The sequence below is a fragment of the Schistocerca serialis genome, chromosome 1, assembly GCF_023864345.2.
Source record: "Schistocerca serialis cubense isolate TAMUIC-IGC-003099 chromosome 1, iqSchSeri2.2, whole genome shotgun sequence".
Taxonomy (NCBI): domain Eukaryota; kingdom Metazoa; phylum Arthropoda; class Insecta; order Orthoptera; family Acrididae; genus Schistocerca; species Schistocerca serialis.
The window spans coordinates 875,726,370-875,751,918 of NC_064638.1; the positions used below are offsets into that span (position 1 = coordinate 875,726,370).

Consider the following 25,549-nt stretch of genomic DNA (forward strand, 5'->3'; position numbering starts at 1 on the left):
ACCTTTGTTTCTTCATTTCTTACCTCCTCCTCCTCCTCCTCCTCCACCACCACCACCTTCTGCTCCTCCTTCACATCCTCCGCCTGCTCCTTATCCACCTGCTGCTTTTCCTCCTGCTCTTCCTCCAGCTGCTCCTCCTCCGCCTGCTCCTCCTCCGCCTGCTCCTCCTCCGCCTGCTCCTCCTCCGCCTGCTCCTCCTCCGCCTGCTCTTCCCCCAGCTGCTTCTCCGCCTGCTCCTCCTCTGCCTGCTCCTCATCCACCTGCTGCTTCTCCGCCTGCTCCTCCTCTGCCTGCTCCTCATCCACCTGCTGCTTCTCCGCCTGCTCCTCCTCCAACTGCTCCTCCTCCCGCTGCTCCTCCTCCAACTGCTCCTCCTCCTCCTGTTCTTCCTCCACTTGCTCCTCCTCGGCAATCTGCTCCTCCTCGGCAATCTGCTCCTCCTCGGCAATCTGCTCCTCCTCGGCAATCTGCTCCTCCTCGGCAATCTGCTCCTCCTCGGCAATCTGCTCCTCCTCGGCAATCTGCTCCTCCTCGGCAATCTGCTCCTCCTCGGCAATCTGCTGCTCCTCCTCCCCTGCAATCCGCTGCTCCTCCTCCCCTGCAATCCGCTGCTCCTCCTCCCCTGCAATCCGCTGCTCCTCCTCCCCTGCAATCCGCTGCTCCTCCTCCCCTGCAATCCGCTGCTCCTCCTCCCCTGCAAACCGCTGCTCCTCCTCCCCTGCAATCCGCTGCTCCTCCTCCCCTGCAATCCGCTGCTCCTCCTCCCCTGCAATCTGCTGCTCCTCCTCCCCTGCAATCTGCTGCTCCTCCTCCCCTGCAATCTGCTGCTCCTCCTCCCCTGCAATCTGCTGCTCCTCCTCCCCTGCAATCTGCTGCTCCTCCTCCCCTGCAATCTGCTGCTCCTCCTCCCCTGCAATCTGCTGCTCCTCCTCCCCTGCAATCTGCTGCTCCTCCTCAACCTGCTCCTCCTCCTCAACCTCAACCTGTTCCTCCTTGTCCACCTGCTCCTCCTCCTCCTCCACCACCACCTCCTCTTCCTCTTCCTCCACCTCCTCCTGCACATGCTGCTCCTCTTTCTCTTCTTCCTGTCTGGCATCCTCTAATTTAGTGTTGTCTGAACAAAACTTCCTGTCATTAACTGTGTCATCATTTTTCATATGATCTGGAGTATTTGATTTAATAGGGACAAAGTGTTCCACTTTCCTTTCAATTGTGTTTGGAGGCACAACTTCAGGCACATTTTCTAGGTTATCACTTCCTAATAAACTTTTCTTTGATTCATCTGCATCAGATTCATCTGTCTCACAAGATATATTGCCAGTGCTATCGGCAGAATAATTTCCTGGCTTATCATTTCCTAATAAATTTCTCTGTGAATTATCAGCTTCAGATTCACACGTCTCAGAAGATATAAGGCCAGAATCCATTTCCCCCACATCAGCTTTATCTTTCAAATCAGAAACTGCTAAATGAGATGTAGATGGCATTTGATGACGATCTAATGCCACAGCAACACTATCTTCAACAAATATCGTCTCCTTGTCAGTTACCAAACTATCATGCTGACTGCGGGACAGAACCCCTGCTGCTTTTTCTTCAAGTGAAATGGTTCTGCTGCTTTCAGTACACAGTGATTCCATTTGCAAGTCAGACAGAGCATTACTATTACTTCCTTTAAAATTAACTTCCCTATTCTGAGTTTCTCTATTTCCTGTATCACTTTCCTTGCTTTCAACATAAACTAAACTTTGAGTTGTTTCGCATTCCTCTCCATGCTCTTGAACTGCATCTCTTTTAGTCTCTTTTTGTCGTTCGAACAGTTTGTCATTATCATCAATAATTTCACCTTTTTCTTTTCTTTCGTGTTCACCTGCATTTATATCTTCTGAGGGCTTAGTCTCGCGTATCTCATCAAGGGATGCTAAATTTCTGACACTGTTGTCTGACTCATTATTTGCCACAGACTCAACACCAGAGCTAAACAGATCACCACCATCATCATTCCATGCAACATTTTTAATATTTTCCACTTGAACCTGTGAACTACATCCGTCATCTGAATGATTATCCTGTGGTACAATTGACAGATTAAGACCTTCCAAACCTGCATCCTTCTGTTCATTATCGTCCAAAATCTGACACGGGCTGTCTGTGTTTCTGTCATCATCTGAAACATTAAATACAGAAGACAATGTATCTCCAGTTCCATCAGTACCCTTTCCTTGTACATTATTTTCTTCACTATCACTACTAGTTCTGTTGTCTTCATGTTTCAATTGTTCATGTTCTGAAGATTTATCTTTGGAAAGACAGTTAAAATCTTCTAATTTTACTGATTCATCTTCAGGCTTTAATGACTTTCCTTCATAACTGATCTGACAATTATCATTTTCATTTTCTGGTTTTCTGGTGAAGGAATTTTCACACATATTTTCCTTTAAAACATTTTCATAAGTCTGATTTCCCATGCTTCTTTCTTCATTTAAACCTGGTGCTTCTTCCTTATCTTCACATTCAAGTACACTCTCACCAAGGAGCTCTGTCTCAGATAAAGTCTTTGATTCTTCGCCAAGGTTAGCTGCAACTTCAGAGCCTTCCTCTTCTGAAATTTCACATTTTTTATCTTTATTAGAAGGAGACATATCAATATAATTCTCATCCCCTTTGTTACCTACAGTGGAGGAACAACCCATCATTTCTGTGTCTGTCTGAAGTGTGCCCCTTTCATTTCGTCTTATTTGTTCTCTCACGTTATCAGTGGTTACCAGGTTTGAACTCTCATCTTCAGCAGCAACTGTTGCCTGAATGCCTCGCCTACATTCAACATTATTTGTTTCAGTCTCCCCATCATTTGCCTCACAACTCCCATCCTGTGAAAGATGCATGTGGGATTTTACATCTTCTGAACCACTGTTCACAGCTTTATCATCATATGAATCTTCACTAAAAGTTTCAGTTTTGTCTTTCCTGACATCCATATATTTATGTCTGTTTGGAGACAAACTGCACTCTGTTGTTTGATGTTTAAAGTCATGACTACGAGAAGACTTCTCTTCAGAATCTATCATAGAAGCTTTATCAAATGATTCACTGTCGGATGAAGAAATATGTTCGTCTCCTGAGGGTTTGACATGCTCGTCAAAGCCATAGGAATCATTCTCGTGGGGGCTGGAATAATCTGATGAATCACCATCACTCTCATTACCTGAAGCATCACTCTTTTCATACTCTTCTGCAGAACTGCGCTGCAAGTCACCATAAGACAAAGTTTTCCTCTCCAAGGAATCTTCTCTTACTCCAAAATTGCTTTTTATGCTCTCATCTTCTGAAATTTCATCATTATTGTGTTCAGAAGGTGCATTACATTTTTCGGTGCCATAATCATCATCTAATGTGTCTCCAACAGCAGATCCACCTTCAGAAGAATTGTCTTCTGAGATTTCTTTTAGCTGTTTACCTTCTCGTATAGCCTCTTTAGGATCATCATCTTCAGAAGTATCCCTCTCAATTTCGTGTAATTTTCCATCTGCAGATGTACCTCCCTTGGCAGTCTCATCTTCAGAAGAAGTCTCACTGGATATTCCTTTAAACTGTCGGTCTTCTAATTTGCCTCCACCACTTTCGTCATCAGAGACAACTTTAGAAGTTTCTTTGTCTGATGAATTTTCATCTGAGAGATAGTCTTCTACAACTGAAGGTTTTATGGTCTTTTCTGTCTTATTCCTCCTTTGACAGTCATTATTTTCATCACCACCATCAGCGCAATAATCATCACACAATCCACTTTTTGATTCCTCACTGGAACACAATTTCTTTTCCATCTTGTCCTGCTCATTTGTTACTGCATTTTCTTGAATGACATTTATGTTTGGATTACTACTATCTTCATCCAGACCATCACCTGTTGTTTCATCTGAAACAGTGTACTTTAAAGCAGCAATAGGACCATCACCATCGCCATCACCACCATCCTCACTTTCTGATATTTCATCTTTCAATCCTAGAGATTTTGGAACAAAATCTTGCGAAGAGAACTCTGCACCAACATCACAAAAATCATCAATAGAATCCTCATCTTTGTTCATTCCATTTCTTGGCTCTACATTAAAATGGGCATCTTTAGATTCTTCTTCTGATATTCCATCTTTTGATAGTTCCGAAACTCCGTTTACAACTTCATTGTGTGGAGAGAAATTACTAGTAGATATTTCACTGTCACTGTTATTGTCATCTGTATGCATAATTACATTAATACCACACTTCTGTTCAAAGGCATTTTTCCTCAAAGAGATATCCCTGTTAGAATCCTCAACAGGGAGAGATTCATCATCTGAGATAGCCCTCAGACCAGCTGCGTCACTACTGCCATCATCCATGCTACCTCTGTGCAGAAATTCTGGCATTTCTGTAAACAGAAAATTAAAACAACTTTAAAATATGCAAAGAAATAAATAGTTATCGAAATACAGAACTATCGACAGAAAAAGATAAAATAAACTTTATCTAATGAACTAATACTTTCTTGGTAATCACATATGACAACATATTTCAGTTCTTTAAGGCACCTTTATTGTTAATGACTTTTTAAACAACTGAAAGGATTTAATGGTTCTACCAATGTCTAAAACATGGTGACTAACCCATAACAACAAGAAATAAGACGTTTCACCAAACACTAAAATACCTTTGAACAACCGATTATCTAGTTAGAACACACCACGCGAGACAAGAGAGCGTACCATGGCACTCTTAGAACATTACTGTACTGAGACTACCTTGTCACATTGGCGGTTGTTTGGGTTTACAAATTGCAAAGAAATCTGCTTTTTTTCTGAGTCCTGTCTGTTGCTCAGGCCAGCACTGAATGATATACATAAGGTTATGAGGGACCATCCTTTCTTATAAAAATACAGAATATAGTAGCAGTATTAAACAACCAGTAATGATAGTATAGTTAATTAATGACAAAAGCAAAATTGATAGTGGATGTTCTTGACAAAGGTCATATGAAAAATTTTCCACACTACTGAGGACTTAAGGAGTAGGAAAAATTCATTCAAACGTATCAAAACTAACAAATATTTTCAAAGTATACAGACACAAAGGATATTTAGAAGGTAATCTGTAGAACCTATTAAATTGATTCTTTGTGTCTTGCTTTGTTTGTTCGTGACAAATAACATCAAAAACTCTTTCTCCTTCACACATGTGAATTTGTAAATAAGAAATGGGATTTGAATAAACAAATAAGAAAACTTCAGTTTTGGCTTAAGAATTCTGACCATATTTTCACTTTTCACTTTCACTTTTGCTAAAATAAATGAGCAAAACATTAGATAACTATGCACAAAAATTAATATATTTTGCAACAGATATGCATTAATCATTTATTCACCTGTGATCATCATTTTACAATGGCACATGATCTGTCAGCTTAATACAAGGAAAATATGAGTCAGACATACAAACATATGAATCACACACAATTAATGAGGAGAGGACAGGTAATCAACCATGGTCGCACACTTATGGAAATTAGTAGAAATGAATGCACTTAAAACTTCTGAAATGTCAAAAAGTAAGTAGGAGGCAATCTGATATAAAAATTACTCTCTCTCTCTCTCTCTCTCTCTCTCTCTCTCTCTCTACCAGTATAACCCAATGTCAACCACAAAATCACACTATCCCAAATGCTGGAAGATAGAGTAATAACGGTTCTAAAACTATCAAAACACAAGTAATATAAGAGAAAAGCTAAAATAATTACAAAGATATATGTGCTGGTTGATCAATTATAAAAAAACATGGGTGAGCCAGCCACAGTGATAACACATCAAAAACTTCTACCTAAAACTTTTTCCTTCAAGTTTGACATTTCACAGAAACTTTAAAGTCATCCACATTTGTGTCATAGTCAATTAAAATAGGGAGCAAATCTATCAGTAAATTAGTTCTTGCTCTCTTCTCTAAACATAAACACAGTAAATTCAAATGTTGGGCACTGTTATCTACAGGGTGTTGCAAAAAGGTACGGCCAAACTTTCAGGAAACATTCCTCACACACAAAGAAAGAAAATATGTTATGTGGACATGTGTCCGGAAACACTTACTTTCCATGTTACAGCTCATTTTATTACTTCTCTTCAAATCACATTAATCATGGAATGGAAACACACAGCAACAAAACGTACCAGCGTGACTTCAAACATTTTGTTATAGGAAATGTTCAAAATGTCCTCCGTTAGCGAGGATACATGCATCCACCCTCCGTCGCATGGAATCCCTCATGCGCTGATGCAGCCCTAGAGAATGGCGTATTGTATCACAGCCGTCCACAATACGAGCACGAAGAGTCTACATTTGGTACCGGAGTTACGTAGACAAGAGCTTTCAAATGCCTCCATAAATGAAAGTCAAGAGGGTTGAGGTCAGGAGAGCGTGGAGGCCATGGAATTGGCCCACCTCTACCAATCCATCGGTCACCGAATCTGTTGTTGAGAAGCATACGAACACTTCGACTGAAATGTGCAAGAGCTCCATCGTGCATGAACCACATGTTGTGTCATACTTGCAAAGGCACATGTTCTAGCAGCACAGGTAGAGTATCCCATATGAAATCATGGCGGTGAATCAAGGAAGTACAGTACATACTGACGAAACTAAAATGAGCTCTAACATGGAAATTAAGCGTTTCCGGACACATGTCTACATAACATCTTTTCTTTATTTGTGTGTGAGGAATGTTTCCTGAAAGTTTGGCCGTACCTTTTTGTAACACCCTGTATATGCCAAAAACACAAATTCAATGGGTCTCTCACTGGATCAAGAAGCCTTGCTAATCTCATTCCATCTGCATGACTGGAAGGAGGCATGCCACGGCCAAGGTGTTGACTCTGTTATTCACCGTTTGTTGCTTCTTCCGATCAATGCGTGACTGAGTACCTCATCATTGAAGTGATAGCGTGTTAAGGGATGCCACAATGAACTACCTGACAATCACAACACTTCTTGTTGGCTGCTACATCTGTCACTTTGTTTCATTTACTACCCATGTTTCCTGGCACCCAGTAGAAAGACCTTTTGTAGGTGTAGGAGGGCATCCTGGATATTCTGGTCTTCATTAGCTGCTAGGTACAACTGTTATAGAGTGTTAAGAACACTCAGGGAGCCGGCACGTACGAGAAATTTTGCAGTTGCAGCACATCTAATCTGCTCCAGTGAATTCAGTACTCTGTACAATATAGCATCAAATACAGTGAACTCTTGAGGTAAGTAGATTTTGAGGACAAGGTCAGAGGAATCAACATAGCAAACAAAGGAGACTCTTCCATTAATACAGTGAAATACATTTAAAACATTGTAAAATTATACACCATTCATTTTCTCTCTCCATGTGCAGGTGACTTAAGGATCACAACTACTCTGTTGCAACTACAGTGCCACACAAATCATTGCTACATTGGAAAACAGATTACTGCTGGCAGATAAATGGTCATATTGGAAGAGAGAGAGAGAGAGAGAGGGCGGGGGGGGGGGGGGGGGGGGGGAGAGAGAGAGAGAACTTCCATATAGTGATGGAGTCCTCTGACATTTTCTTGAATTGAAAAAGAGAGAGGAAACTGAAGGAGAAGGAAGGCAAAATGGTATACCCCTAAAAAGAAAGAAAGAGCACACTGCTATAGTCCATGATGTAAATTTACAATGGTTTACAAGGTAACTGTGGATGGAACAATGGTTGATCTTGCTGTTTCATCTATTAACTCGAAAATCATTGAGCTTGATGTGGCACAACAGATACTCCCCATTCTCTATACTGCTTATTCACACTAGATAAATCCTTGAAATTACACAGCTCCAGTACATAGGAAAATGTAGCAACATCTTAATGATATGTCACACATCACCTACAAACACTGTACACTGCTGTCCAAAGTTGCCATTATACTGGACTACAGCTGTGGTTTTATGCAAATACTAGCATGTAATATTTGTTCTACTGCACGTGAAATATTGTCGCAGCATGCAGAAAGTGGAGTTTCCCCATGTCTTGATTGATTTATTGCAATCTGAAAGCCTGCCCTCTCATATATTTAAAGCCTGTCGTATAATATAGTGAATATTCACTATATAATCAACAACCAAAGTCTGTGAAAACAGAACTTCAGACTCAGGCACTGTGTCATCCTTGGCCCATAGGAGTCACTGGATCCATATATGAAGCAGCATGCGGTCAACACACTGCTCTCCCAGCCATTGGCAGTTTTCATGACCAAAGCCGCTACTTCTAAATTATGAGGGTGGTTTTAAAAGTTCTCAGAACCACCATGAGAGGTCAACGCTAGCACAACAAGTTGTTCACGTGATATTCATCGGACTGTTCCCTCTAAACAAGTGCCACGTCAGTGCTATTGAAAGAAAGCTGTGGCGGTGATGTTGCTCTGTTGGTGTTCCCACATCATCATTTGCAAAGATGGAAAAAAAAAAAAGTTCCGAGATTTGAGCAGTGATTAAATACTTTGTGAAGAAAGGTATGAAAGCAAAGGGCATTCATGATAATTTCCAGAATACACTGGGGATTCTGCTCCTTCATATTCAACTGTTGCCAAGTGGACAAATGAATTTAAATTGGATCGGGAGAGTTTAGATGATGGTCCGAGCAGTGTCACTACTCCAGAAATCATTGGGAAAGTGCGCAAAATGGTCATGGAGCACGCCAATTAAAAGTGCGTGAAATTGCTCACACTTGCCAGATGTCATCTGAAATGGTATATCACATTTTAACTGAAGAATTACAAATGAAAAAATTATCTGCAAGATCGGTGCCGTGATTCTTGTCGCACGCCCACACATGTGCTGTCGCCATGGCAAAATTACATGAACTAAGGTATGAACTGTTGCCACACCCACCTTATTCACCTGATATGGCTCTGTCTGACTTCCTTGCATTCCCAAAACTGAAAATTTTTTCTTGTTGGACGAATATTCACTTCAAACCAAGAATTGATAGCCGAAGTTTACAACTATTTTCCTGACCTGGAGGGAACTCATTTTGATATGGGATCAAGGCACTGGAACATCGTTGGACCAAGTGCATTAATCTACAGGGAGACTACATTGAAAAATAAAAAAAGTTTCAGTGATGTAAGCACTTTTTTTCTATTACATTCTGAGAACTTTGCAATCCACACTCGTAATCAAGTAGTTCCTCAATTGGTCACATAAGTGCTGACTGCAGCTTGCTAGCGAACAGTGCATGCCAGATTCAGACAGTCACCCATCTAAGTGTTACGAAGTCTAACTGTGCTCAACTTCATTGATCTGAAGTGGACCAGGGTTACCACTGTGCAGGATCACTGGAATTTTTTAAAAATAGACTTTTTTATTTCTAGTTAAAAAGGTAGAAATGGTGAAAAATCACTAAAAAAAAGGGAGACATAAATGTATTCATTAAGTTGTTTTTAAAGTTTTCAACCATATGGGATTCTTTCATGTCCTTCAGGTTGCAGCTACCTCCATCTCAAGTTTTGCTCGCACAAAGTGGGAAAATCTCCAACACTTGCAGTCATTCACATTTGCTTTTTCTACATACCGTATCCCTAAATAACACTATTAGTACTTTTGTAGTGTGAACAGCCCTCTGTCCAAACCAGCTCAACTCCACATAAGTTTTACACATGAATATATTTGATACTAACTGCCCAAGTAGCATTCAATATTGTAATTATAATTAGACATATAGTTATTGTGTGACTCAGCACAACCTCAAGACATCACACTTTTGTGCAGATAAGTAACAATCTCCTATTTCTTGTTGGGTCTTTCCTTGAGAAGTGACACAATGTGGATGATGTTTCCAGATGTATATCTTCAATGTTAATAAAACTTATACAAAATATATCTAAGAGATCTGCATGCACATCTGCAAAGATTTGGCTTGATCTGTAACTTCATGTAGGCACTAGAGCCAGTTTCACAATGACCCCTCTCTTTTGGACTGGAATCACCATAGAATCCTCAGATTTGGAGGGCCATTGTGCCTAGCCTAACAGAGCTAGGATCCTGCAAATTGAAATCCTGACAACTTTTTATGCAGTATTCAGAAACAACAAAAATGAAAATCAGAAAGCAATGGCCAATGCTTGACCTCTTTCCAACCATTCTGAAACATTTTGTTGAGAGACATTTTTCCAGTTTTCAAGTGGCAATAATTAGTGAGAAAATGGCTCTGAAGTAATGATTACTTGACAGTGTAACTGCAGGTTATGCTATCACAAAATCAGTCTATTATAAACTTTCTGACAAATTTATTTGCTATCTTATCAGCAGTTAAATTTACAAACAATTCCAAATTTTGTGACATTTGACACACATCCTAAAATCAACATATGATTTTAAAATCATTTACATCACTGAAGGGAGCACATTTGAGCCTATCAGAAACAAAGATTTCAAATGAGTCTACCAGAAACAAATATTTCAAATAAAGAAAACTCCAGGGGGCCTATCAACAATATAAGGAATTATATTGTAAAAACAAATATTTTCATTTTGGTGTCACATCACTAAACATGCAAAATTTCTGTTTATATTTGTAAATAAATTACTCAAACAGCATACTGGCCAGGTCGGAGTACAGTAATGTCAAAATTATTCTTATGTTGCTTTAACAGACTGATCAACATTAATTCACGATGGATAATTTATAATTGAACACTCCGTTAATACAAAGTTTATTTCATAAACTGATATCAAACAATGATGATACCTTGTGTGCCTATTTGTACATTTATTTACAAGTCTCTTCTCCTAATGACTTTTGCTTTTTCGAAGATTTGTTTTCTGAAAAAAATAAATCCCACACTACATACATCTTATTTGCAATATTCAAATAAATATTCAAATAAATATATTGTCCCTTAAATGATGACTTTTTTGCTTTTGACTGTAACTGTTTTTATTTTGGTATTGCAGCTCCAGCTCCTCTACCACAGTCAGGCACCTACAAACTTTTAGTATATTGCACAAAGAAAAAACATAATAGGAGAATAACAGTCGGAAACAAATTTATAGTCTGTAACATTCGCACACTTTTAAAAATAATGTTCGTGTAGGGCTAAATCACTCTTTATTGTCTGTAAATAAGTCATAGGTACATATGAAAATATTATGAAAAGGATAGATCGTTACTCATCACATAGCGTAGATGTTGAGCTGCATACAGGTACACTAAAAAGACTGATAAATGCGCAAGCTTTCGGCCATAAGGCCTTCTGAGTTAGACAAGCCTTTTGTCTGAAAGCTTACTTGTTTAGCAGTCTTTTTGGTGTCCCTGTCTGTGACTCAACATCTTCACTATATTGTGAGCAATAATCTTATCCATTTCATTGTATTGTCGTTATTCCATCCTGGATTTTTCATAGGTACAAATGTCAAGTAGTGCCACAGATACAAACTTTATGTGAGCCCTGAAAAGTCACTGCAGCAAGAATAGAGTCAGCAGTACATCAAAGAGTAACAAGTCAGGAGCACATTATGATACTCTCAACTTAGTTGACTAAAACTTTATTCCCAAAGGAGTAAAAATAAGATTAAAATAGAAGTGCTCAATCAATTTGATGGGGCAAATAGTCAGGCAAACCACCCACCCACTAAAGAAAACCATTTATGAGATCAGGAATGTACTGAATACAATGGGGCACATGTGACAGTTTGTGCATGAGGTAAACAGGGGAGGTGTTTCTCTGCTAGATTCAGAGAGCACACAAACACGAGCAAGACAGCGTAACCTCATTTAGAACACATGTGGGTGATTACAATCTCAACACAGCAGCATTGAGGACTCTTTGAAGGTACCGCATAGGAGGGAGAAAGGTAGACTGGTGGGCAATCTGGAGGAAATTGACATTTATAGTGCCTCAGAGAAATCAAAATATATACACAGAGAACAAACAGAACTCAGAAATATAGAGTTTTACTTTAATGTTCTATAGGTATACACTGCTAATACACACTGACCAATACAGTTTTAGACCACGAAGTTTAATTACCATGATTGACAATGTGCTGTTGACTAATTATTCTTTGCTGTATACTCTGTCATGAAACCTGGCTGCCACAGAGACACTCCGAGTTGTGGCTAAGTGACCAATAAAACTGGCCATCCCATAAAATTCTAAGTCCAGCCTCCTGCATGACCTGGCAACATTGTTTGATGCGGAAGAGCATGGAGGAGGTGCTGTCTTCTGTTTGGGCCGTTACAGTACTGTATCTTCTCATGATCTAGCAGTAAACATCATGCAACGTAGGTTCTGCTTCATATAGTGGTAAATATCATTGAAGGTAGATGTAGAATCACAAGTTCGAGTCCAGTCCTCCTCCTATTTATTTTTTTTTTAACTGCATTTCAGCTGTCTACTAAAGATATCAGTCTGATGAAACCTCAATTGTCACTTACTTCACTTTCTAACCATCAGAACTAGCAAAACCTTCGGCAAAAGAGCTCATGGCTGCTTCAAGATCAGAACAGTTTATGCTCAAGAGATTCCCAAGAGCCACTTGGCACTAGTTCCCCTCTGACCAGTCGAAAATAGCACATCTTGGGCACATTTCTGCTGACAATGGTAAGCTTATTGTAGTTTGTTTTCCCTGTGAAATAACTTTTTAAAAAATCAAGTGAGCACCATGCGATTATATAACTTGTAGGTTGCTATGAGTGTACTGAACAACTGTCATTTTTTTAGTTGAAGTTCTAGTATATGTCTTGCTGTTATTTATTGGACTTTGCATACCCGAACATTATAAGCTTTTTTTTTTATGTGTTATAAAATAGAGTTACAAGCCTCTAACATAAGTGATGCATCGTTGCTTTGGGTTTGTGCCTTGTTTGGGGCATATGCTATTGGACAAATCACACCATAAAAGGATTTTCTTGTTTCAAGAGAGATCGTTCTAGTGCAAATTATTTTCCACATTCAGGAAGTCTCAATAATTGACATACATGGTGAACTGCAACCATTTAACCTTCATGCGACGTGACAACTCCATTAAACTGGCAACGATCAGAAGTTGGGTGTAGGATTACTACACGCTCTAATTTAAAGCAACAAAAACCAAAAGGGTGATCACTATTGCAGTTTTGTTTGAATGTCACAACACCGCTCATTGAGCATTCCTATGCAATATTGTTATGTAGAATATTGTAATGGAGAAGAACAACCAGCAAAACTGCATTAAATGTTGCTACTACGTGATAATTCTCTCTGCTGATTTCACAAACAAAACCTGTAGTTTTTTTTAGAACGTCATACATCATTCACTTATTCTTTTGGTCTTATTCCGTCAAATATTTACCTTTCCCACTCATTATTGAACAACTGTTGATAAAATTCCTTTCGGGATGGAATTGCACTTCAAATTTGGCTTAATGACTGACTTCTTCAATCCCAAAAGAGTAGGTTTCTACATGTGTGCAATCATTAAACTAGCTGAGCATTGTCAGACTGGTTTAGATTATGTCAAAAAATATAGTGTTGACGATTAATTTCTCTCTTATGTTTACTGTTGTGTTCAATAAACTAACAGACAAACACTATTATGATATGCACTGTACTAATACAAATGATTACAATTTACCACAATAACCTTATGATGAAAACCTATTTTAATAAAACATATAGTATCCGTAGCACGAACATACCTAAACTGGCAAGAATTAACAAGATATTATGCACTCTGGACTTACACTAAACATCTTTGGTACAGGGAAAAGTTATGACAGTTGAATAAAGATGCAAATTAATTTTTGTCTAATGTGAATTGTGTTGTGAATCGAATATGAGCCACAAACTGCCACGACATATTCCTTTTCAGTAGATATTGTCGTTTTTATTGTTACATAGAGTGTTCAATGCAATGTCAAATGACAGATATATTCTTCACCACCACCACTACTGCCACCACAATCACAACCACCACCACCACCACCACCACCACCACCAATGTTAATGATTTTTCCTCATCGCCATATAGAGATTATTTTGAGACTGTTAATACAATGTATTCTAAAAATATTTACACATAACCTTTTATCCACAAAAACAAAGGCCCTGAGCTCTGCATCGCTTCTGGCAAACTTACTAAACCCATTATTGCTATTGCCAGACTTCCTGGAAGGTATACAATTGACTGTAACAGGCAGCTCTAGGGCTTCTAAAGGCTGACAAACGAATAATTACAAACCTACATATCACCTCTGTAATAATGCAAGCAGTTGCTAATTTCTAACATATTGCAAGTAAAATTTCAATGACACCTTTACAATGGACTACGGATATAAAATAAGGTTAAATTTGTCATGCATCGTGGCAATATAAATTTATACTGTAGCTAATGTAAACACATACTTAGAGATCGTAGCTGCAATTTTTCATGAATTAAGTACTTACGGTAAATAATATTACTCAACACAGCTTGCTTCACACTTCATTTCACCTGCATTTTGTACTCCTTATTCTTCATTCTAATAACAACTGCATCCCCTTCCATGTTTGTAGAAGCTGGAATCAAACTTGCCCTGGACCCAATCATTGGTCTCATTTTCTTTACAGTTTTTGGAGCCGGCTTTTTCAATCATTGTGTATGATTTCCATGGACAGTAGACTCTCGATTTTGTTACTTGTAGCATACAGTCGCTCTGTGGATGTTCATATTTTGCAGCTAATGCTGTGTTGTTTTTTCATTTGTGTCCCTCTGTTTTGGCAATAGCATCAATGACAGAATTCTTAAGAAAAACTTCTCTATGTCCATAATTATCAAAATATGTGTTGCACAATCATAAGGTTTACAGTGTGACTAGGATGGGGCGTCAGCCGTGCTTGGGTAGCTCAGTTGGTAGAGCACTTGCCCACGAAAGGCAAAGGTCCCGAGTTCGAGTCTCGGTCCGACACACAGTTTTAATCTGCCAGGAAGTTTCATATCAGCGCACACTCCGCTGCAGGGTAAACATCTCATTCTGAAATTTTTTGCACCTTCACTGAAATGGCAGCAAAAATAAAACATGTCTTTCTAATCGATACGTTATTATTAAATTAAAGCTCCCCCTCCCTCTATGCTGCATTTTTCTGTTTGTATGTGACTGTTGATCTCAGGAACTATGGTAGGGATTTTGAAATGGTTTTGATTAACAGACTGATTTACAAAGAAGGTTTATGTTTATAAATTATTACTGCTACACCAGACAGATCATCTGACCATAGATACTTAGTGCTGCCTGTATGGATCTGGGTTAGGTTGTTAGGAAGACTCACACACATCCTTCAGTGTTGTGAACGATTATAAAATCAGAAGAGTAAATTCTTAAGATATGTGACATCAAATATACGCAAAATTTAATTGTTGAAGTAACTTTGGGGGACGGTAACATAGTGAATACATTGTAGGACTTTTTTTTTGCTTTAATTACTGTTCTTGTCACATCCCTAAGTACTGACACTTCCCCCTGGGACATCCCCTCTAAAGGGACCGATAACATCACAAAGTATCAACCGAGCGAGGTGGTGCAGTGGTTAGACACTGGACTCGCATTCGGGAGGACGACGGTTCAATCCCGCGTCCGGCCATCCTGATTTAGGTTTTCCGTGATTTCCCTAAATCGCTCCAGGCAAATGCCGGGATGGTTCCTTTCAAAGGGCACGGCCGACTTCCTTCCCCGTCCTTCCCTAATCCGATGAGACCGATGACCTCGCTGTCTGGTCTCCTTCCCCGAAACAACCAACCAACCAACAATGCCTGGATGGTTCCTTTCAAAGGGCACGGCCGACTTCCTTCCCCGTCCTTCCCTAATCCGATGAGACCGATGACCTCGCTGTCTGGTCTCCTTCCCCGAAACAACCAACCAACCAACAAAGTATCAACAATTTTTTGCACCTCCCTGGCAGATTAAAACTGCGTGCCGGACCGAGACTCGAACTTGGGACCTTTGCCTTTCGCGGGCAAGTGCTCTACCAACTGAGCTACCCAAGCACGACTCACGCCCCGTCCTCACAGCCTTACTTCCGCCAAACATTTTCTCACAGGCAGCAGCCATTTCACTGACAAATGACTAAGTCCCATTGTAATTTACTCACTAACCTCTCCATATTAAATAAGGGGAAAATGTGACACAACAAAAATTTTAAGTATGTTTCGAAAGAGATTGTGAATTCAGTATTGGTTTCTGATATTGATTTATGTTATTTCTGTGTTTTGTGAAAAATGTTGGGTCAAGATATCAAGTTGCAGGACCCTAGCTAGCTCTATTAAGTTTACTGAATTACAGATAGAGCTTGGCAGAAGTTCATGCATATCAATTAGGTGTGTTCTATACAAAATTCAACAAAATCAAAGTTGGTTGAGCTGAGAGCCCAAGGTCACTTGATATTGAATGGCCCAGTTAGCAATGTATTTGTATCAAACTAAATCACACCTGTAGCCATGAACAGTCCCTCTTGAAATATACCAATGGTCTCACTGAGGTCTTCACACACTGTAAGCACCCTCCCAACCTTGTACAAAAACGTATCCATCTTATCTTTCCAGTCATGCACCACCTCCCGAAGTCCCACCGTCTGGCCACAGAGGAACATTACACTCATGACTCAATGCTATCCAGGACTGGAGCAACTAAATTAGATTCTCCGCCAGTGTTTTGACTACCTCTCATTGTGGTCTGAAATGAGAAATGTCATACCCACTATTTTCCCACCACTCCCACAGAGGCGTTCCGCTGCCCACCGAACCTACACAATATCCTCCTCCATCCCTATAAAACCCCTGCCCCCAACCCCTTGCCTCACTGCTCACATCCCTGTAATAGACCTAGATCCAAGACCTGCTCCACACATCCTCCCATCACCACCTACCCCAGTCTGGTTACAGGGATCACCTATCCCATCAAAAGCAGGGCTACCTGTCAAACCAGTCACATGATCTAAAAGCTAAGTTACAACCTGTGCCATCTGGATCCTTCCCACAAAAACCAGCTTTTCTGAACTGCACAAGTGGGAACTCTCCCTGCAATATATCCAGCATTTCGTAACCCTCCTGAACTTAACCTTAATTAGTCATTGTCCTTATCCATCTAGCCCCTTCCCTGTTCCCACTGCAGCCCTCTATTCCACCAATGCACACACTCTTTTTTCTTCTCTCTTTTTCCACTATCCTCACCCCTCCTCAATCTAACCTCCCGACTGCACCTAGCTGCCCTGCCCTCTCTGCACCTCATTCCTGCATGCTCCCACAGGCAGCACTTTACTGTCCCCATCCCTACCCTGCCATCCCTCTCACTTCCCGCCACAGCCTCCCACCTACCTCCACTACCCGGTTGCCTATCCCATCAGGCGCTGCTGCTCGCATCTGGCTTCAGCTGCCTGAGACTGTGGTTTGGTGTGTGTGTGTGTGTGTGTGTGTGTGTGTGTGTGTGTGTGTGTGTGTGTGTAGTCAATTATAGACAAGGGCCTCGTTGGCCGAAAAGCTCACTTTCCAACAGTCTTTTTGTTGTGCCTATCCACAACTCAGCACCTCTGCCTTATGCCGAGTGGCAACTATTCTTTTTAATACCATTAAATTACAGTCACAGTTGCTGCAATTTTAGAGGTTGTTTGAACAACAGACAACACTTAATTGCTCTTCCAACTTTTCTAAATTACTTGTGATAAATACATATATATACCAACATTAGCAGCTTCAGTGTCACTTATGCCATCTCTTCTGGTAATTTCTCTAAGACCTTTCTGTCTGCCTCTGTTGTAAATTGTTAACATGTACTCTGAGCTTTTTTATTTCATTCCTATATACACTGCTTGTTACTAGGTGCAGTAAGATAAAGGTGTTGGTATTTCTAATTGAGATATATTTTTTGCCCTGGGGGTTTCATGTCACCTACACTGAAGCACCAAAGAAACTGGTATTGCCATGGGTATTCAAATACAGAGATAAGTAAATACGCAGAATACGGCGCTACAGCCACTGTGCGAACCATTCAATGAACCACTCATGTTCCCTTGATGACTGCATGACACAAAGCTTTACGTCTTGCCTGGGCCCGTCAACACTGACATTAGACTGATAATGATTGGAAACGTGTCTGTTTGAAGGAACCTCGTTTCAAACTGTGTCGAGCGGATGGACATGTAAGGGTACGGAGACAACCTCATGAATCCATGGATCCTGCATGTCAGCAAGAGACTGGTCAAGCTGGTGGAGGCTCTGTAATGGCATGGGGCATGTGCAGTTTGAGTGATACGGAACCCCTGATATGTCTAGATACAACTCTGATAGGTGACACATACATAACCATCCTGTCTGATCACCTGCATCCATTTGAGTCCACTGTGCATTCCGACAGACTTGTGCAATTCGAGCAGGACAATGCTGCACCCTACACGTCCAGAATTGCTACAGAGTGGCTCCAGGAACAGTCTTATGAGTTTAAACATTTCTGTTGGCCACTAAACTCCCTGTGCATGAACACTATTGAGCATATCTGGGATGCCTTGCAACATGCTGTTCAGAAGAGACCTCCACACCCTCATTCTGTTACGGATTTATGGACAGCTCTGCAAGATTCATGGTGTCAATTCCCTCCAGCACTACTTCAGAAATCAGTTGAGTCCATGCCATGTTGTGTTGCGGCACTTCTGCGTGCTTGTGGTGGCCCTACGTGATATAAGGCAGTTGTACCAGTTTCTTTGGCTATTCAGCATAGCTTCCAATTAAAGAGGGCATCTGAAAATCACATTCTCAGAGGGATCCTAGACCACCATAGTCACACAATGCTGATGGTTTCTTCCCTATTCCATGTAAGTATTAAATGTGCAGACTATGTCCGATCATAATATGAACCATATCCAAGCTGAAGATGTGATTCATTTATAGTTATGGAGCGGCAGGCTACTATAAATTTCTGTAGTGGAAACAAGTTGTTTGTAGTAAAACAAATGGAGCTAACAGCAAGGCTTTGCTAAGTATGCTTGAAACTAAATATTGAACTTCAGAGACCGACTTGCAAATCCAAACTGCAACTGAGTGCATACAAGTGAATAATTCCAAGCTCCAACTGAAACACACGGCTCATTAGCCACACAGAATGATACAGGTCCTGCATCTAGTGTGGTGCAAAACTGGGCCCCACTCTCCAGCATCGTGCTGGCCCTTATATACCCTTGGGCACAACTTTCCGAAACTACAGCCAGCTAGCGCAATCTCTTGTACTCAATAAACAAACTCTGAATACACAGAAAAACAAAGTACAAAATGATAACTAATGCTGCATTTTTATATTTTAAAGACAGATTGCTACTTACTGTAAAGAAGACACATCAAGTTGTAAACAGGCATAATTAAAGAGAGACTTACTTAAAGCTTTGGGCAACAGCCTTCATCAGTAAAAAAGAGACTCACACCACACAATTCACACACACAAGCAAGCACACCTCATGCATTCTGGCCCAAGATGTTGGAGTCGGTGGTTGTGAGTGCTGTGAAATGTGCTTGTTTGCTTGCTTGGTGTGTGATTGTGTGTGTGTGTGTGTGTGTGTGTGTGTGTGTGCGGGTGCGCGCGCACGCTAAAGATGAAGGCTGTGGCTGAAAGCTTTATGAAAGTGTCTTAATTGTGCCTGACTGCAACTTGACATGTCTTCTCTACAGCAAGTAGCAATCTGTCTTGCCCTACATCATAGTTAATTTTCAAATACACAACAAAATATAGCACTCATTGTTTGGAAATATTTTTCTTGGACAAGCTATGAGTACTATAAAAAAAAAAGTATCATTTTGGATTGCAAAACTGATTTCTCATGGAACATCGGACTTTCCCAAGATGGAAGGCATATCTATTGAGATCTAAAACAGAGCCTCGGCTCCTGAATATGTGTAGTTTTCAGTAGTTGCAGGGACAACAGTCTGGATGTTTGAGTGATCTGGCCTTGTAAAATTTGTCAACATATCCTAGCTGTAATGGTACCACAAGCAGATGAAAGCACAGGGAAACGAATGCTGTGCTCCCTCCCCCCTCCCCCCCCCCCCCCCCCACCCCCAAGGGCATGGAACTCTATTGTACAATTTCATCTTATGGCATCTTTTGAGAAAAAAAAAATTAAGGAGTAAAAATAAGATCCCAATCAGATCTCTGGGCCTGCACTACTCAAACAGATGTTGAAATCAGAGAAAAAAGGCATTCTACAGGTCAGATCATGGCTTGTTAGATCTCTTAACCAAGTATATGGGTTAGAGAATTTAAAAATGGAAATGGATATGTTGAAGTTAGATGTATTGGGATGGTAGAAAAAACAAGATTTATGGTCAGTTGAGTACATGGTTACAAATACAAAATCAAATCAGAGTGATGCAGGAGTATGTCTAATAACAAAAAAGAAAATAGAAATGCAGGTAAGATACTATGAATGGTGTACTGAACACATTATCATAGCCAAAATACACATAAAGCCAACACTCACGGCAATAATACAAGTTTATGTGCCAACAATCTCCATAGGCAACAAAGAGAGTGAAAGAATGAATGGTGAGATAAAAGAAATAATTCAGATAGTTAAGGGAGAAAAAATTTAATGGTGATGGGAGATTGTAATTCGATAGTAGGTCAAGGAAGAGAAGGAAAAATAGTAGGCAAACAGACTGGAGAAAGGAATGAAAGGGGAAGTCATCTGGCAGAATTTTGTGTGTACCAAAATTTAAACACAGCTAAGAAACTGTTGAGAATCATGTAAGAAGATTGTAGATGTGGAAGAGAACTGAAAACACAGGAAGGTTTCTGACTGATTATATAAGACATTTCCAGGGGTAGATGTGGATAGTGACCATAATTCACTGGTTATGAATTGCAGATCAAAACTGAACAAACTGCAAAAAGGTAGGAAATTAAGGAGATAGGACCTGCATAAATTAAAGATAACAGAGTTTCTTGAGAGTTTCAAAGGGACTCTCGCACAACACTTGACTAAAACAGGGGAAAGGAACACAATAAAAATTGAATGGGTAACTTCGGGAGATGAAAGAGCAAAGGTGACAGACAACCAAACAGTGAAAAAGGCAAAGTTTAGTAGGTATCTTGGATAGTACAGGAGATATTCAATTTATTTAACAAAAAAAGAAAATACAAAAAATGCAGAAAATGAAGTAAGCAAAAGAGAATACAGACATCTAAAGAATGAGACTGACAAAAAATACAAAACTGCTGAGCAGAAATGGTTAGAGGGTAAATGTAAGTATGTATATATAAGTAAGGGAAAGATAGATACCACCTACAGGGAAACTATGGCCTCCGTAGAACAGACAAGCAAATGTAGGAATATCAAGAGCTCAAATGGCAAGCCTATACTCAACAATGAAAGTAAAGATAAAAAACAAAGAATTTACAGAAAGGCTATGCAAGGAAGATGAGTGTGAAGGCAACATTACAAAAATAGAAGAAGAAGCTGGTGAAGATGAGACAGGAGATACAATACAGTGGGTCTAATCTGGCAGAATGCTGAGAGAACTACATTGCAACAAGGCCCCTGGAGTGGATGACATTCCCTCATAATTACTGATATCCTTGGAAGAGTCAGCCATGATAAAACTGTTGCACCAAGTGTGCAAGATATATGAGACAGGTGGAATACCCTGAGACTTCAAAAAGAATGTAATAAGGTGCGAATATTACTAAGTTACGAGCTTAATAACTTAATGGTTGCAAAACACTGACCCAAATTATTTATAGAAGACTGAAAAACTGTTAGAAACCAACATTGGGGAAGATCAGTTTGGATTCTGGAGAAACTAATAAACACACAAGACTATTTTGGCCCTATCTTTTACCTTAGAAGATATGTTAAAATAAAGGTAAACTTACATTTATAACATTTGTAGATTTTGGCAATTATGACTGGACTATACTCTTTGAAATGTTGAAGGTAGCAGGGATAAAATACAGATATAGAAAGATTAATTACAACTTGCACAGAAAACAGACTGTGGCTATAAGACACCAAGGGCATGAAAGAGGAACAGTGGTGAAGTAGAGAGTGTGACAGGTTATATCTTATCCCCAATGTTACTCAATCTGTACAGTGAGCAAGCAATACAGTAAACAGAGGAGATTTTGGAAAAGATATTAAAGTTTAGTGATAAGAAACAATGTAATTCTGTCAGAGACAACTGAAGACTTGGAATAGCAGTTGAATGGAATGGTTATTGTCTTGAAATGAGATGATCATATTAACATCAACAAAAGTAAAATAAGGGTAATAGGTTGTAATCACATTACATCAAGAAATGCTGTAGGAATTAGGTTATGAAATGAGACACTAAAAGTAGTAGTACATGAGTTCATTATTTAGGCAGAAAAAACAACTGACAGTGGCCAAAGCAGAAAGGATATAAAATACATTGGTAACTGCAAGAAAAGAACTTCATAAAAGATGAATTTGTTACTACTTTAAATTTAGGTGTTAAGAAGTATTTGCTGACAGAATTTGTCTTGACTAGCCTTGTATAAGTAAAATATGGATGACGAGCAAGGTCAAATAATTAATGAGCAGGTACTAAACTGAATAGGAGCAGAAAAATGAAATTTATGGCACAACTTGACTAAAGGAATGGGTGAATTGAGAGGAAGCATCCTGATGCATCGATGAATAGTTAATTTGGTAATAGAGGGAAATGAGGGAGGTGGACAATTGTAGAGGAGACCAAGGCTTGAATACAGTAAGCAGGTACAAATGGATGTAGGTTGCAGCAAGCGGTTATCCAGAGATAAAGAGATTCCCACAGGACAGACTAGCATAGAGAACTGCATCAAACCAGTCTTAGGACTGAAGACAACATACCATTTTGTGAGAAACTGAAAACAGTCACAAGCCTCAATAAATGCCCAGCAAGGTTAAAATAAAGGCCTGATGAAATGAGAAGAGTTGCTCAACAGCTACCAACACATCAAAATTTTAAAATGACACATAGTCACAACAGTCACTAATGTACACAAAAAGCACTTATCAGTCTCAGAGATGTTGACAATGAAAAACTCAACGTAAGGTTTTGCATGTGTATTTTTAACAATAAAATAAAGCACACTTTCATAGATGCAATTATATCTTGCAAAGTGACAAGCATTTAAAAAATCTAAGTTGAAGTTACATTGGGTATGATTCAAAGTACCAGTATCACTTAAGAGGAGCCTCTGGAGGACATAATTTATAGCTGTGTGTGTTGAACAACACTGAATGTATATTTAAGTGTTAGGAAGTCTTTTCTGAAGATATCTGTCTGGAGTGTAGCCATGTATGGAAGCAAAACATGGGCAATAAACAGTGCAGACAAAGACAAAACAGAAGCTTTCAAAATGTGGTGCCACACAAGAATGTTGATTATATGGGTTGATCATGTAACTAATGAGGAGGTACTGAACAGAATTGTGGAGATGATAAATTTGTGGAACAACTTGACCAAAAGAAGGGACTGGTTGATAGGACACATTCTGAGACATCAAGGGAGCCACAGTTTAGTACTAGAAGAAAGTGTGGGAAGGTAAAAAAATTGTAAAAGGAGAATACAGCAAGCAGACGGAGAAAGATGTAAGTTGCAGAGATGTAAATCACAGAGATCTGCATCAAACCAGTTTTTGGATTGAAGATCACAGCAGCAGCAACAAAGTAAAACAAAAATGAGAAAAGGCAACAACTCACCTGCAGGTGATTTGTTGCCTGTTGTTCACTCAAATGTAACAGCATAGAAAATTTCTCTAGCTCTGTTTCAATTACAGACACACACACACACACACACACACACACACACACACACACACACACACACACACACACACACACACAGAGAGAGAGAGAGAGAGAGAGAGAGAGAGAGAGAGAGAGAGAGAGAGAGAGAGGGAGAGAGGGAGAGAGAGAGAGAACTGCAGAGTATGCAGCAGGAACATTCTGATTATGATTAAGGGGCATAAAGGAACTGATCAGGCTCAATGAACCCAGTGGAGAGGAGGTAAGTTGGGAAGTGTGGCAGTTGGTAAGAAAGTCAGAAAAAATAGAACACAATCTAATATTTCTAACAAAGACCAAGGACAGGCATAAACTCCTGTTAGAGTTAAGTGGAGAAGAGCCTTACATAGGAATAGGGGAAAGAAATGTGCAGTACAATTCAACCACGATCAGAAAAAACTAGCAGCACGCAAATGTAAACACATGGCTAAGTCAAGTGAAAGAAGACTTTAGGACTTTACATAAACAGTTTACAAAAGAGGATCATGTAATCATAGTGGGTAAGAGGGGTATAGTTATGACATAGGTGGTGACCAGGGCAAGATAGCCACTCAGACTCGTGCCACCAATGTATAAACTGTTGAGCTGTTCCAACATAATGATTGGTCACACCAATTTGCTCTAATACCGGTCAGGTCTATCAATAGATGGGGTTTCATTGTGCATGGCCTACATCTGTACAGGACTGGGAAGGGAAGATTGGCACAGTTGATTCATGAAAGTACCGGGGGCAGATCTTGGGCCATGCATGGTCAATTACCTGTTGTCATGGGTAAGACAAATAGGTCTTTTATAGGATAAATCTTTGACAACAGGTTCCCTTGACTCACTCAGCTATTTTTTTAAAAACCTGCAGTAACCATTCACTAAGAGATAGACTCTCACACATCAAAAGCCACACTCTCACTACATGTCATAAACAAAATGAAACAATTGGAAGAAGTAACAATAGGCATTTCGCAGACCTAACAATCCATAAATATACAATCAGCAAAAAATAAAAATATAGTAATCTGAAGCTGAGCTCCCATCCTTGAACTGCTCCAGAAGCCAAAATGAAAATTTTTTCAAGAGAACTAGAAAATCAAAGTTGTGATGAAGTGCATAGAGAACCCACAAATAAAGGAATACTAATATAGAGATAAGCCTCTAGGCTTTCCAAAACAAGACTTACACACAAAATTCTTAAATACATAGAAGGACTTAAAACTATACGCTGGATACAAGAGGTCAAAAAGAACCTGCAAAACAGTCAGATAAATTATATATTTTAGTCAGGAAGGTGTTTAAACACAAAGTTGACAGATGGTAAGTTAAGTCAGAGAACGAAGCTTCGAGGAAAGTAGGAACAAAATGGACAGAGGAAAGGAAGAGAGCCCATGCAGAAAAAAATGACAGCAATGTGGCAAAAAAGGAAAAAGAATCAAAAAGCTTTGCATGATCCAACAGGGTCTAATCACACATAAAAATAATAATACAGAGATGAGGCAGAGTGGATAAAGTAACAAGGATGATACACACCAGGGAGTTAATTTTATGAATGAGCATTTTTTAAGTATTGTAGACAAACCACAGCAAAAAATCCCTACATTATCCACTAACAAGTACAATGACATTACCAATCAGACCATATAGTTAATAACACTGAACAAAACCTGTTTAAGACAGCAACCTTAGATTAATTAATACTCTGCAGGCTGAAACAATGTACAGGGTGGTTATAACTAAAATTTCACACCTGAGGCTGT

General features: G+C 39.6%; 1 protein-coding gene across 1 annotated transcript in view; it reads right to left on the reverse strand.

The window, feature by feature from the left end:
- Positions 1-25,549, reverse strand: part of LOC126442717 (calponin homology domain-containing protein DDB_G0272472-like) — a 38,351-nt gene that overhangs the window by 114 nt on the left and 12,688 nt on the right. Inside the window, exon 3 of the mRNA XM_050090779.1 lies at positions 3-4,405. Coding sequence (XP_049946736.1) covers positions 3-4,405 — 4,403 coding nt within the window. The remainder of the gene's footprint in view (positions 1-2; positions 4,406-25,549) is intronic.